Here is a 15,299-nt window from a genome sequence, read left to right as displayed (position 1 = left end):
GCTAATTTTTGTATTTTTAGTAGAGATGGGGTTTCACCATATTGGCCAGGCTGGTCTCGAACTCCTGACCTCATGATCTGCCCGCCTTGGCCTCCCAAAGTGTGGAGATAACAGGCGTGAGCCACCATGCCCTGCTGGTTTCTAACCCGACTCTCTGAATATCATCATCGACGGTGGGAGCCAGCAGAGGGCTGGACCACTCTCTTGAATCGCCTTACAACCCAGGGATGAGCACATCTATAGCGCTCTGAAAAGGCAGTTCTGGAGATTTCCTGCCCAGGCAGAGCAGCGGCTCAGCTGGGTGAGCAGTCACGGAGAGTATAGGATGCCAATCCCTGGATTAATGAGGTGAATGCCGAAGACCCTCTGAGGCAATGTATTTTTGGAAGAAATACACACTGCAGCAGAAGAGAGAACATGGTATAAATTTTCCTTCTTCCCAACAGTGCAGAATAGAAACCTATAAAAGCAAATCCTGGATGCCTGAAGATACGGACTTCTTAAAAAATCTAGTTTGAGAGATTCCACCTTACTGTCTTGCACCATATCACTGGAAACGTTTACTTAAGTGGCTACTGGAGATGGATGTCATGTCGCAGGGCTTACAGCTCCCCTGCAATCCGAGGTCCTTGAGAAGCACAAGGCGGTCTCTTCCTCCACTCCTAGGGCAGGATTTTCTAGTGGAAAGAGACGTTGGCAGCCACCTTCTCAGCACTACTATCTCATCCTACAGTGTAGGAAACTGAGGCTCAGAGGAGAAAGGGGTCTTGCCAGAGATCTTAAAGTGTGGCGGGGCAGAGCTAAGGCTTGAAAACAGGTCTTGGACCCAGCACTGTGGCCCTGGACCCATGCTTGTCAAAAAATAGGACAGAGTCATAGCACTGTAGGGAGAAGGCTGAAGCAGAATTGGGCTGCTGGGGTTCCCAGCCTTCGCACCCCCTGCCCCATAGAAACCGCAAGCTGCCTGGCTGGGCAGCTACAAAAGGGGGAATGCTGTTTGCACAGGATCTGCAGAGACCTGGCAGCACGGCTGGGTAGACATCACCATGCACATATGAACAGCAGAAAGCCCTCCAGGTTCAGCTTCCCTACGAGGGCCCAATCCTATAAACAAGATTACCACCCCCATTAGACCTTCTCTGAGAAGAAAGAGTGACCTCTCCAGTTGATCTGGCATCAGGCTTCTTTCACGCTTCCACAAGGGTAGCGGTCTTGACAACAAAGCAGACAGCTTCCACGCCTGTGCCCACAGTGCCCCCTCGTGGGAGTCTGCATGGTGCATCACACGTCTTTATTTCACCAAGTGAAAAGGCAGGGATGGGGCAGTCTACAGCGCCGTCCTTCCGGGTCTCCATAGCCGTCCCCCTCTGGAATATCCTCCCCTGCCCTGAGCTCAGTGGTTCTCAAACTTTAGCGTGCATCTGAATTACCTGGAGGGCTTGTCAAAACATAGGTTCCGGCTGGGCGCGGTGGCTCACACCTATAATCCCAGCACTTTGGGAGGCGGGGGTGGGCAGATCACCTGAGGTCAGGAGTTCAACACCAGCCAGGCCAACATGGTGAAACCCCATCTCTACTAAAAAGTACCAAAAAAAAGAAAAAATTAACTGGGCGTGGTGGCAGGCACCTGTAGTCCCAGCTACTCAGGGAGCTGAGGTGGAGAATCGCACCCAGGAGGCGGAGGTTGCAGTGAAGTGAGATCACGCCACTGCACTCCAGCCTGGGCAACTCAAAAAAAAAAAAACAGGTTCCCTGGCCCCACCCACAGCTTCTGATTCAGTAATTCTAGGGTGGAGCCCAAGAAATTGTATTTCCCTGGTGACGCTGTTGCTGCTGTCCAGGACCACACCTGGAGAACCGCTGCCTCAGCTAATCACCTCCACCCATTTAAGGTTCAGGACCATTTCTAGCTCCTTGGCGAGATGTTCCACAAATGCCCCCAGGCTTATCATAGGATGCCACAGCTGTGTAACTTTAACCAAGTCCTTAACCTCTTTGAGCCTCAATTTCCTCATCTATAAAATGGGGGTAATAGTACTTCCCTCCGAGTGTAGGTAAATGAGGCCAGGTGCAGTGGCTCAGGCCTGTAATCCCAGCACTTTTGGAGGCCGAGGCGGGTGGGTCACCTGAGGTCTGGAGTTCAAGATCAGCCTGGCCGACAAGGAGAAACCCTGTCTCTACTATACAAAAATTAGCCAGGTGTGGTGGTACATGCCTGTAATCCCAGCTACTCAGGAGGCTGAGGCAGGAGAATCACTTGAACCCAGGAGGTGGAGGCTGCAGTGAGCTGAGATCGCACCACTGATGCAATCCAGTGCTCCAGCCTGGGCAACAGAGGGAGACTTATTCTCAAAAAAAAAAAAAAAGGTAAATGAGATAATCTGAGCAAGACTTAGCTCAGTACCTGGCACATGGTAAACCATAAATGTTAGCTATTCTGCGATCATTAATTAGCAATAGTATTACTGTTCATTTGCCAGCTTCTTGAGGACAGGGACAGTGTTCCCATAAGAGACAGAATTCTCAGAGGCAGAAAGGATCTTACAGACCCTTCACTCCAGTTTCCCAAGCCTGACCTCACCTGGGAAGCTTCAGTACAGTTTCCCAAGCAGCCTCACCTGGGAAGCTATTAAAACGTCAGATGCTTGGGGGCTACCCAGATCTACTAACTCTGAAAACCGGGGCAAGAGGCTGGGCATTTGTTGTTTTTGAGACAGAGCCTCGCTCTCTTGCCCAGGCTGGAGTGCAGTGTCATGATCTCGGCTCACCGCAACCTCTGCCTACTGGGTTCAAGCAATTCTCATGCCTCTACCTCCCGAGTAACTGAGATTACAGGCATGTGCCACCATGCCCAGTTAATTTTTGTATTTTTAATAGAGATGTTTCATCATGTTGGCCAGCCTGGTCTCGAACTCCTGACCTCAAGTGATCCACCCGCCTCGGCCTCCCGAAGTGCTGGGATTACAGGTATGAGCCACCACACCCAGCCAGCATTTGTATTTTTAACAAGCCTCCAGCCTGGCCAACATGGTGAAACCCCATCTCTACTACAAATAAAAAAATTACCCAAGCATGGTGGCAGGCACCTGTAATCCCAGCTACTCGGAAGGCTGAGGCAGGAGAATCACTTGAACTTGGGAGGCGGAGGTTGCAGTGAGCCGAAACAGCACCACTGCACTCCAGCCTGGGTCACGGAGTGACACTCCATCTCAAAAAAAAAAAGCCCCCACGTGCCAGGTTTGGAAACTACTCATCCAGCCTGGATAGCAGACATACAGACACAGAGAGGGAAATAGAAACCCAGAAAAGGGAAGTCTTTTGCCCATCCATGGCCCCAGCTGATTGGAAGCTGAGTGGAGATCAGGAACTGTGTCTCCTGATTCCTGATCTGGTCCCTTTTCCCGAGTTACTAATACTTGGGGCCAGGCGCGGTGGCTCACACCTGTAATCCCAGCACTTTGGGAGGCTGGGGTGGGCGGATCACCTGAGGTCAGGAGTTCATGGAGAAACCCCATCTCCACTAAAAATACAAAATTAGCCAGGTGTGGTGGCGCATGCCCGTAATCCCAGCTATTCGGGAAGCTGAGGCACGAGAATCGCTTAAACCCGGGATGCGGAGGTTGCGGTGAGGCGAAATCTTGCCATTGCACTCCAGCCTGGGCAACAAGAGCCAAACTCCGTCTCAAAAAAATAAATGAAATAAATACCTGGATGCCATCTCATCGACCCATAACCTTCTACACAAATCACCTCTCCAACATGCATGATGAGCAGCCAGAGTGTTGATCTATTCCCCGCTGACCTCTCCAGCCTCATTTCTTACCAGAACCTCACCTGTACTCTCTCATCCAGACCGTGGGCACTGGGAGGCAGGTCTCATTTCTGCCTCCCCTCAACATCTGGCATGTGGGAAGTTCAAGGGTGAGTGGATGGGGAAGGACAGTTGGATGAATGTACGGAGGTGTGTTCATAGAGCTCTAAAACCCAGGAGAGCCTCTCTGCCAGCATAAATGAGTCAGGTGTCATACTCCTGAGCTCTCGCAGCCAACCTGAAGACTATTTTTGAAATGGAGTATCTCCCACCAGAAATGCATTGTGCAAAACTCTGCCCAAAGGCAACAAAGTCACGCAGGGCCTTCCATCTTGGTGATTCATGTCTACCTACCACTCTGCTCCCACCTCCCCAGTCTCATCTTCACTCTTCCCCCCTGCGGAATGACTGGTCTCACCTTGTCCCACACTGCCTGCTCCCATCTCCCCGCTTTCTTTCCTATTTTTCATGGCCTCAAATGAGAACTTTCTCCTGTGCATCCAAATCAGCTCATATCTCTTGCCCCCCCTGGTGTTACAGTAATCCTCCCTTATCCATGGGGCATACATTCCTAGACCCCCAGTGGATGCCTGAAACCACAAACTCTTATCTATACCAAGTTTGTTGCTATATATACATAATTAAAGTTTATAATTTAGGCAGATATAAACAACTAATAAACAATTATACTGTAGTAGGTTGCATGAACTCTTCCTCTCAATACCTTACTGTATTCACACTCGTGATGGGAGATAAAACACCTATGTGGTGAGAGGAAGGGAGGTGAATGACGTAGGCATGGTAATATGTGTTAGGCTACTATTGACCTTCTGATGACACTTCAAGAGGATCATCACTTTTGGGTGATCCCAGACCATTGAGCCATGATAATTTTCCAGACCGCAGTTGACGGACAGCAACTGAAACTAGGTAGGTGGGGACTGCTGTATGTCTCCTGGAAGCCTTCCAAGACCCAGCCTCCCTGCACTGATCTTCTCGGCTCTCAATTTCTATCATGTCACAGTCATCCACTATGTGCTACTTCACAGAAAGGAACAGAAGCCAAACCATGAGATCGTGGTTAGCTACCTCAGAGCTTTCAAGACAGAACAGCTTCTTTATCCCCAACTTCCAGAACTGGGACACATAGCAGGTGGTCAGTAAATAGGGAATTTGACTAGCCAAATAACACTTGTCCAATAAACCCATGGCAATTGGCACCCTGCTAGCAGTCATGAGTTTTATATACCATTATATACGTACAATGCGAAGTAGCTTAATACTGGAGTGCCTGAAAAAATGCAGTGTCTTGGGAGTCAGATTATTGCATTCCAATCCTATCCCCACCACTTGATCGCTGAGACACTGGTAGATGCTTAACTGCTCTACACCCTTTCCAGCGTGGGTCCAGTAAGACACGCTTCTTCGAGTTACTATGCAGATGAGGCTGGGCGTGGTGGCTCACGCCTGCAATCCCAGCACTCTGGGAGGCCAAGGCGGGCAGATCATGAGGTCAGGAGAACGAGACCATCCTGACTAACACAGTGAAACCCTGTCTGCACTAAAAATACAAAAAACTACCCAGGCGTGGTGGCAAGCACCTACAGTCCCAGCTACTTCGGAGGCTAAGGCAGAATGGCGTGAACCTGTGAGGCAGAGCTTGCAGTGAGCCGAGATTCTGCCACTACACTCCAGCCTGGGCGACAGTGAAACTCCATCTCAAAAAATAAATATATATACACACACACACACGCAGATTAATGGAGATCATTGTTCATAGAGTTTAGGACAGCACCTGTCTCAGCTCCATGAGAGCACCATGTAAGATGCTGTCTTTAAGGGCAGCCTAAAATAAGCAACTTGCCAGGGAAGAAAGGAAAAGTGCAGAGTTGAAAGCTGCCTGATTACATAGGCACATCCAGCTACAAATAGAACTCATGGGTGTGGTGCTAGGAAAAGCTAAAAAAGCAGCACCCCAAATATTCACTGCAGGTACTCTCCCAGAACCACCTCTAGCTTTTCTCATCACTCTTCAAAGATCCCTACTATCTCTCATTTAAGCCACAGCTTCCCACCAGTGCCAAGCGGAAGGATGTGCTCCCTCAATATTGATTCAGCTTAGTCAAGTTTGCATTTTATGGAGGCTCTTCCAAAGCCTGCTGACAGCACAGGGTAGCCTGGTTACTGTGAGGGCCTACAATGTGCTGAATCTGTCCACAATTTGAGTTCCCACAAGTCCGTGCTTCGACACACAATTGCTTAGCACTAGTTTCCGAGCTGTTTTCAAACTTGTTACAACCTCAGCCTCAAAAGAGCCTTGTGAGCCGGGGTAGTTAGCAGATACCCTCGGGAGCACAATTTAAATGCAAATTAACCCAAACAAGGTATCAGGTGACTTCCCCAAAAAAACCCTCGGATGGACTAGATGGAAGAGAAGCAGGCAGCAGGGACAGAAGACCAGAGGGCAGGTAGAGGAGGGTGTTAGCTGGCTGTAGGAGCAAAGGCTGTGGAGACTGGAAAATACCTGTGCCAAGAGACGCAGCCAGCCTGGCGCCCTGCCAATTGTCATCACACAGGAAGGTGGGCTACTATTGCTGCTTCCGATATTTCAAGAGGTAGGAAATCCACACCTTTATGTGTAATTTGCCAAGTTTCCAAATGTTATGCCTAACAAGTCTCACAGCAAGACTGCCACGTTTTCTTTAATATCCCAACCCAAGTGGATCCTCTGGAAAAACATGGCCGAGCCTGAGTTTCATCCCACCTCCCTTCCCAAGGCTACCGGCTGAAAGACTACAACTTCTGCCCTGAGCACAGTCCAACAGAAAAGCCTCCCCACTTTGTGACTTTGATGCCAACCTTCAATCATTCAGGCTCTCTGCAGCTTTGCCCTTTTTCTTCACATCAGAAACTATTTCCTACCTTTCAGTTCTCACTCACTCAATTACTTCCTTCCACTCTCCCTGCTCAACTTAGCAATCAACCCCAGCTCCATGTCCCATCCTGTCCCTGCAGCACTGTCAGGATCCTCACCACCTTGCCTCCGCAAGTTGCTCATAGGGTGCCTTCTCTGCTTCCACACTCCAGCTCAGTCACAGGAAACTGCATCTCGAACCCCAACCTTTACTGCCCCTAGCATTACCTTCAGCCTCTATGCACTGTTCATCAAAAAATGCCAATCACATCAAAGACCCCATTCCTCCACACTAGCAAGCTATTTCCTGGTTCTAGCAAAGGAGTAGCAGATTCCTTAGCAAGAGAACCCACAGGGCCAGAGGCCCTACAAACCAAAGTACACAGCCTCTGTAGATACAAAAACAGAACTCCAACCACTCCCTGGCCAGCAGGCCCAGCCACATGACTTAACTCTTCACAGCCCTGCCCTCCCGTCTGTAGGTGCTCCACACAGGGGCTCTCACCATCTTTTCTCCGCAACATTCCACCACCCTTCCTTCCTGCAACCTCAACCCTTCTGCCTTCATGGTATTGCTTCTCCTGGGTCCCCTTCATGCCCAACCAAGTCTCAGTTCTTTACTGCTTCCTGAGATTTCTCCAGTTTATCTAGACATGCTACTTTTTAAAGACACTCTTAGCCAGACGTGGTGGCTCATGCCAGCACTTTATGTGGCCAAAGTACAGCACTTTGGGTGGCCAAGGTGGGAGGATGGCTTCACCCCATGAGTTCAATCAAGACCAGCCTAGGTAATGAAACTAGACCCTGTCTGGGGGGAAAAAAAAAACAAAACATTTCACTGTAGCCTCGAGTTCCTGGGCTTAAGCGTAATGACCCCACGAAAGCCTCCCAAAGTGTTGATTACTGTGAGCCACTACACCGCATCCAGAGCAGCCATGGTTCCTACACAGCATTTACAAGTTTGACTCCCAATGAACCCACCTAAGCTATAAACCAATCAGCAAACAAACACCACCCCATGACATTAAGTTTTCACTGAATGCTTCATGGAGCATGTGAACTTGGGCAGCAACTTAAATCAGCAGACTAACCTCCTAGCAGTCCCAATAAACCGTAAATACATTTCAAACAACCAGACACATGAAAGTTTTTAGTTTATTAATCTGCTTGTGAAAAATCCAAAATGGACACAGGTAGCCTTTACTGCAGCACCTTTACTCTTTCGGCTGTGAATCAAGAGAAAGACGTTTAGTCAGCAACTGCCTTTAAAATTCTTTAAAGTCTTAAATTCCAAAAGTAGTAACATTCATGCACCACAATTATTAGTAACCTAGAATATCAAGTTATTTTGATGTTATATTAACACAATGCAAGCATCAAAAAATAAAACTTACATTCAAGTTAGAAATAAAACAAAAATAATGGGCTAAATATTGCTAAACCTTAAAAACAAAACCATGTCACTATATTTTAAAAGGTTACAACTCTTCAGAATATTTGTAGATCTACTTCTGAATGTACTACACATGATCTGCTTTTAAACTGCTACATCAGTACACCAAGTAGTCTAGTGATCTACATGACTACATGAAAAGCTTGAATTATACCTGTGATCCAATCTCCAGCTCACTAAATCAGTGGTGGGGAAGGCAAAAAGAGAAAGGAGGGAAAAGAAAGATTTCATTAATAGTCCCTTTTCAAACTCAAAAATAATCTGCATTTAAGTGCATGCAATCAGGTACCTTAAAGTTGACCATTTTGTTCTTTGCAATTGTATACAGAGCACTCCTTAGAGACTCACTGATTTTATTCCTCCCAATTCTGACAATACGTTGCCTGATTACTGTAGTTCTTATGCAAACAAGGTGGCCCAACTTCACAATGAAGAGATCATTAAGCCAATGTGGTACCCAGGATGGCCTTGCCCACTGGTCAATGAAGTACATACCTGAGCCTCTGCCCCTCTGCTCTGCCCAGCAACACTGTGCTGGACACACATCAGGAACAGATATGAGAATCATTACAGATTCAAGTCTAATTTAACCTCAATGGGAGTGCTCTAAATCATCAGTCAAGTCTTTTAAAAGCTGCCTCAGTTCAATAAAAGATACCATTCACAGCCACAAAAGTAGTACAAGTTAGTATTTAAAGGGAGGTATCAATTTAGCTGAACTAAAAATACAATTGCTCTTCAGATATGAGACTACTAATACCTTAGTATAAGTAACTTAGTATATAACTCCACTGCAACCAAAAGGCAACAACAAATACCAGTTCTAACATCTGAACAAAACTGAATTAAAAGCACTATTGCTATGGCATTTCTTTGGAGCCAAAGAATTTATGTACTCAAAAGCATTGATTTTTCTAGCTGGCTTTTCAGAGCAGTGCTGGTGAGAGGCACCAGTGTAACGAAGCAGGAATAGTGATGGCTCAGGTCTCCACAGGTAGCTCCTCCGTACATGTGGGACTCAAAGGCTAAGCGCACTAACTCGTAGGACTCAAAGGCTGGATGAAGAGAAGAATCAATGTGTTAAATGTCCTTCAGACCTAGGTCAGAGGACAAATTTTGACTAATTCTTTTGCAACTTCTCAACAGATACAATCCTCACAAACAGGGAGCGGTTAGTGAGTAGTTGTGCTGGCAGTTCATTCATTACATACTCCATGGCGCTGGGACGTCAATGTGATTACAGTCCTGGGCAGGCAATCCCAGGTTTACTGCCTTGCCTGGCAGGGAATCACTGCAAAAGGATGCCACAAGAGGAAGGGCCTTCATTGATTCAAAATCCCACTATGCCCACCCCACTCCTACCCCACTTTACACATTACAATTTTAGACTGTTCAGATGTACAAAATTTGTTTTAAATGAGGTAACAGGCTGGGCGCAGTGGCTCACACCTGTAATCCCAGTACTTTTGAAAGGCTTAGACAAGAGGATCGCTCAAGTCCAGGAGTTCAACAGCAGCCTGAGCAACACGGCTAAATCCTGTCTCTACAAAAAACTGGCAGGGCATGGTGGCACATGCCTGTGGTCCCAGCTACAAGGCTGAGGTGGGAGAATCACCCAAGCCCGGGAGGTACAGTAAACCATGATCATGCCACTGTACTCCAGTCTGGGTGATGAGAGACCCTGTCTCAAAAAATAAATAAATGAGGTAACGGGCCATTTTAACCAAGTGCTTGTGGGAAAAAGCATATCCACCAAACACTTTGATATGAATAATTACCTCAAAAATTTTCTATTTTAAAAAAAAAAAGACACCAGGCAGAAAGTTGGAGATTAAGTAATAAAAAGCAATGGAAATGGTAAAAGGCAGCTTTGAACGTATCCAAACAGGACAGAGGCTTTGCCGGATTTCAGACTAGTTTATTACCAGAGCTGCCAGGCTGGTTTCATGGCTCCAGAGAGGACTGCTCCTCGGATAAGACAGCCCTTCCCAAGCCCAGTGTTAACTGAAGCCATTTCCTAAGTATGTGGATACAGCATTCCCCAAGTGCAAGTTAAACGGTGCCTACTTAGTAAAGCACTCACCTTCCTCCAGTGAGTTACTTCACATGTAACATGCATTTTGGAGTTTCCAAAATAAACATGATTTTAAAAGTTTTCTCCTTTGCTCATAATATACTATCTTAAAACATATTAGGTTGGTGCAAAAGTAACTGCGGTTTTTGCCACCGCACTCTTGCACCAGCCTAAATGGCACTGGCATTATAATCGACCATACTATAAAACTGTCATCCAAAGGTCAACATGCAAAGCATCATCAAAGCAAACTCAGTGAAGGTGATGCATCCCCACACCGTGCTTACAATCTCAGTACCTGCCAGACACTTCATTTCTGATGAACAAGAAATCCAAGAAAGTAGAGAGGAAAAGCAAAAAAAACAAAAAAAAAGTTCACAGAACACTTGATTATTTGTTAATTTAACAACCCAACACCTTAATTCTATTCAATGATTTACAATGTCCAACTATTTACAGCTAGCAAAGCTGGTAAAAAGCTGCTTAAGGCTAAAATCACTTGTCTTGGCCAACTGGAGAGGAAAGCAATCCTGAGATCTCAGTTGCCTCTCCAGTATGCCAGGAAAACACGGGCCACATTGATCCAACTGCTTCTTAAACCAGTGTCCATACTAACAAGTAAAATCACAGGGAATGAGATCCGCTCTGCATTGAAGGTTCTATGCCAATTAGTAAAACTAAAACTTCTTGTGATAGGCTTGAAAGGTGCCCACCAGGATCAATGAACCAATGTGGCCCCCAGATTGTGCTGAGGTGACAAGGGGTGGGCCAAGCTACTCTACTGAGGTGGTTAAGACACTATGCTACATAATTTCTTAAAACATGTTACCTTCTGTAATCCAGAAGAAGAGGGAAAAGAAGAAACATTAAGAAACGTTATTTAAAAAATAAATAAAATTCCTTCTTTCCTAGAAACTAAAGACCTACAATTAATGATGTTTCTGTATTTTCCTTGATGAACTATACCTTTTTGCCAGCACCAACATTGGCCTTTGCAGTCCCCCTGACTTTCTTCATTCTGTTCTTGCGTTCCTTTCGTTGCTTTCTTGAGGTCTTTTTCTTCTCATACAGGCCATGCTGAATGAGAAAACAGTACATCTAGGTGACTTGCAAACATTAAAATCATTACCCACCACTCTGGTAGGGAAACTGACCCAGTCTGCGCTTAACACAGCTTTCTAAACCAAAACTTTACAAGTATATTCAATACATGTTTTTGCTAGAACAGAAAGCATCATCAAGGGATTTTAAGTATAGAATAGCCTCACAGGAAAACAAACGGTCCACTCAATATTCTCTGAACAGGAAGTTTGGGAGACTGGCTGTTCTTGTCCAGACTTGAGCTCACAGACCACTATTTTTTTCTTCTTTTGCACTACCAAAACAAGGCACCTCCCAAGTGGCTGAGGGATCTCTTCCCATTGCAACTCCCCATTACTCCCTGCTGACAGAGAAGCCTTTACAACCCCCACACCATGGAGATTCTGATCTACTCATCGCCACTCTGCCCACCTTTGCACTTGCTCTTCCTGGGGCCTACAAGACTGTTTCTGTATCTTTACAAAGACTACTTTCAAATCTTTACAAGGATCTCAGCTTCAATGTCACCAGCTCAGCAAGGCCTTCTGAGAACATGAATGCAAAATCAGTTAAAAATAGTGCAGTCTCAGCTGGACGTGGTGGCTCACGCCTATAATCCCAACACTGGAAGGCCGAGGCGGGCGGATCACGAGGTCAGGAGTTTGAGACCAGCCTGACCAACACGGTGAAACCCTGTCTCTACTAAAAATACAAAAATTACCCGGGTGTGGTGGCACATGCCTATAATCCCAGCTACTCAGGAGGCTGAGGCAGAAGAGTCAACCTGGGAGGCAGAGGTTGCAGTGAGCCAAGATTGCGCCACTGCACGGCAGCCTGGGAGCTAGACTCTGTCTCAGAAAAAAAAAAAAAAGTGCAGCCTCTATCTATGACATCACCAGAATTTTCCCTCACAGCTATCCTATGGGAAGGTTCATCTAACAGCATGGGATAAAGTGAGTTAAAGGAACAAACAAAAGAAGCACTTCAAGGTAATGCTTCTTACTAGAATGTAAACTGGGGAGCTAGCCCAGATCACTGCTATAGTTCACTCTGCAGTGTTTGACACTCAGTATACAATCAAAAACCTTTCCTGGTTCCTGGCTACCTATGGGTTTAAGCCCAGACTCAGACTTAATCCAAACTAAACGAATTTGGTGCCAGGCTACCTTTCCAAACACATTCCCTTACTTCCCCTCTGGAAAACAACCCTTACCCCAGCCCAACTCCAAGAACACTACTTCAGCTGCCCTTCTGAACTCAGCTCAAATGCCAGACTTCAATTTTGAACCTCCGTACTCCACCTGTGCATTTTATCAAATAACTTTTTCTTAATCCCTTCAGAGTTGTCTCCCAGATTGCTTGGTCTTGCCCATTTTACCACACTCACAACACAACGCCATTAAAAAAATAGGTCTTCAGTAGCTGATGAACAAATGAAAAGACACCTACTCTTGCAAGTCTATGTTTGGGTTCATTTTTCTTTGCATAATCCAGGGAGTCATAAATCATGCCAAAGCCAGTTGTCTTGCCACCACCAAAATGAGTTCTGAATCCAAATACAAAGATGACATCCGGTGTGGTCTTGTACATTTTGGCTAGTTTTTCCCGAATTTCTGTCTTAGGCACTGTTGCCTTCCCAGGGTGAAGGACATCAATGACCTAAAAGGGGATATCAAGTTTAGTGTTCACTATGATAAAATGCATCTTCAGAGTAAAGGACAATTAAGCAAAGATTGACATGCCCTTCCTTACCATTTGTTTCCTCTGAAGTAGTCGGTTGGTCATGAACTTTCTAGTGCGGATAGTTACGGTGTCGTTCTGAAAACATAAACACTCTGGTTAATAAAACTACTCAAACTTTTCTTGGCCTTGCTGTGATTTTTCAAGACCTAGAATGCTGCAGTCCAATTTGTAGCCATTAGTCATGTAGCAAATTAAAGTAAATAAAACCCCCTCAGCAGGGCCAAATTCACAGGATACACCTAACAAATACATAAAATATCAAGAAAATATAACGGTTTTACATGAATCTGTACAACTTACTTCACTAGGTTATATGTATCTCTGGGGCAGGGTTTCTCAACCTCAGCACTACTGATATTTCCATATGGATAATTCTTGTTGTGGGGACTGTGTGTTTTAGAATAACTATAAAAATCCCAGCCCTCTAACCACTAGACGCCAGAAGGACTTCCCACCTTTCCCAGTTGTGACAATCAAAAATGTCTCCAGACTTAGCCAACTGTTCCCTTAGGGGAAAAATCACTCCGAGTCGAGAATCACTTCTCTGGGGTAAAAACCGCTGTGGCTCATATAAAGGTCACACTCAATGAACTGTGTTTATCATGTCTTGCACAAACGTGACCCAAACCTTGTACTCACTACGTGCATGTCGTCTATCCTTCTAGAATGGCCACAGCAGAGATCAGAGAAAACGGTATTCTCTTCTGTAGGACTGAACTGCACCTTTACTTAATACCTAATAAAGAATGTAGGCATTAAGCAATTTACGCTAATAATTTTACCAAAAAGGAGGCGCAAGAAACTTTCATAGCAGCAAATGACTTGCTAGAGTTTCTCCATTTCACTTTGAGAAACCACACCAAATTAAATCCACATCAGTGGTACTCAATTCTTCGGGGAAAAAAAAAGATTGCAGATAAGGTTAAAAACGGATGCTGGAGAAGCTAATAACGCATGACTGAAAGCAGGACTACCTTTTTATAACATCCCTTTCCAGGGCCTGTTTCCCCAGTATGAAACATGAAGATCCACTCAGCTGACAAGTTTTGTAGCTTACACATGGGAATGGTTTCACTTGCCGCAACTCGCCCAGGCGCTGCCGGCACCTTCTTCACCTCTTGGGCTACCATCACCTGCAAGCCGCCTACCTAGCCCAATTTGGAACTGCAGATGAGATGTGCCTGCCAGTGTCCATTTATCCCGCCCCGCACCCCCATCCACTGTGCTCCACGAAGTCAACAAGCGCCAACAGTTCCTGCACTGCCCAGGCGCTGTAGCCCGAAGCCCAGCGTGTCCGGGTCTGCAACGCAGCCTGCCAGCCCGGATTCCCTGCCAACAGCCCCGAGCCTCTCGACAACCATCCTCCGACTGAAACGGCCAGAGAAGAGCAACGGCCTTCGCGCGCCTATAGCTCAGATACTGGGACCCGGGGACGAAGGATGGCTCGGATACGCGGCAGATGACTGCACCGGCCCGGGGAGACTCACCATGATGGCTGCCTATCTTCGGACAGTCAGGGAGGAAAAGAGAGCCACTATTCGCCGGCCAATCATATCAACGCGCACGGAAGGACCCCGGGAAGCGCCGGCGTGGGGGCGTGGCCGCGCCGCGAGGCTGACCGCGGCGATGCCTGATTGAAGCTGCCTACGGCCCCGCAGCACAGACCTTTGGCCACACCCCTGGAACTCTAGACTGGCCAATCCGCAGGCAGAACAACTGGAGCCGACTAGGTTTACGCAAACAGGTGTTCAATTTCAGTTCAATTTATTATGTTGAATTGTACGTATTTGAATTCCGGTAAACCAAATTAGTTTAAATTGCCTTCTTCCGAGTTAGAGGTGGGTAAACTTGGAAGGCATCTTAGGATATCTTCTCTAACAGTCTCCTCTTTATACAGCTAGGGAAGCTGCAGAAACCCTGACTCTAAAACCTTTGTTATTTCAAGTACTTAACATTGCCCATTCTAATTTATTGTTCGTAAGTATTATTTTTTGAGACTTTTATGATGAGTTTTTCATTTAAAAGATCTCTTTAATTTGTATTTTTCTGTAAATCTTGGTCCTTATGCAAAATTAGTGTTTGAAAAATATTTGGCTGGGCGCGATGGCCACGCCTTTATAATCCCAGCACTTTGGGACGGCGAGGCGGGCGAATCACCTGAGATCAGGAGTTCCATACCAGCCTGGCCAACACGGCGAAACCCCGTCTCTACTAAAAAAAAAAA

General features: G+C 46.2%; 1 protein-coding gene across 7 annotated transcripts; it reads right to left on the bottom strand.

Moving 5' to 3' along the window:
• Nucleotides 1-7,847: 7,847 nt before the first annotated feature.
• Nucleotides 7,848-14,707, bottom strand: RPS24 (ribosomal protein S24). 7 transcript variants are annotated; one of them, XM_011974883.1, is made up of 8 exons: nt 14,563-14,707; nt 13,085-13,150; nt 12,782-12,991; nt 11,219-11,329; nt 11,082-11,084; nt 10,551-10,568; nt 8,333-8,354; nt 7,848-7,951 (listed from the first exon to the last, which is right to left on the bottom strand). In XM_011974883.1, exons 1-6 carry the CDS (start codon nt 14,563-14,565, stop codon nt 10,563-10,565), a joined length of 399 nt encoding a protein of 132 aa, XP_011830273.1. In that variant the 5' UTR covers nt 14,566-14,707; the 3' UTR covers nt 7,848-7,951; nt 8,333-8,354; nt 10,551-10,562. The 7 variants fall into 7 exon arrangements, with proteins under 7 accessions (XP_011830273.1, XP_011830275.1, XP_011830274.1 ...); XM_011974885.1 differs by lacking the exon at nt 11,082-11,084; XM_011974884.1 differs by lacking the exon at nt 10,551-10,568 and having other exon boundaries at nt 7,863-7,951.
• Nucleotides 14,708-15,299: the final 592 nt, after the last annotated feature.

The sequence above is a fragment of the Mandrillus leucophaeus genome, unplaced genomic scaffold (assembly GCF_000951045.1).
Source record: "Mandrillus leucophaeus isolate KB7577 unplaced genomic scaffold, Mleu.le_1.0 Scaffold15, whole genome shotgun sequence".
NCBI lineage: Eukaryota > Metazoa > Chordata > Mammalia > Primates > Cercopithecidae > Mandrillus > Mandrillus leucophaeus.
Note: the sequence above shows the minus strand (reverse complement) of the source record. Positions and strands in the feature narration are given on the sequence as shown.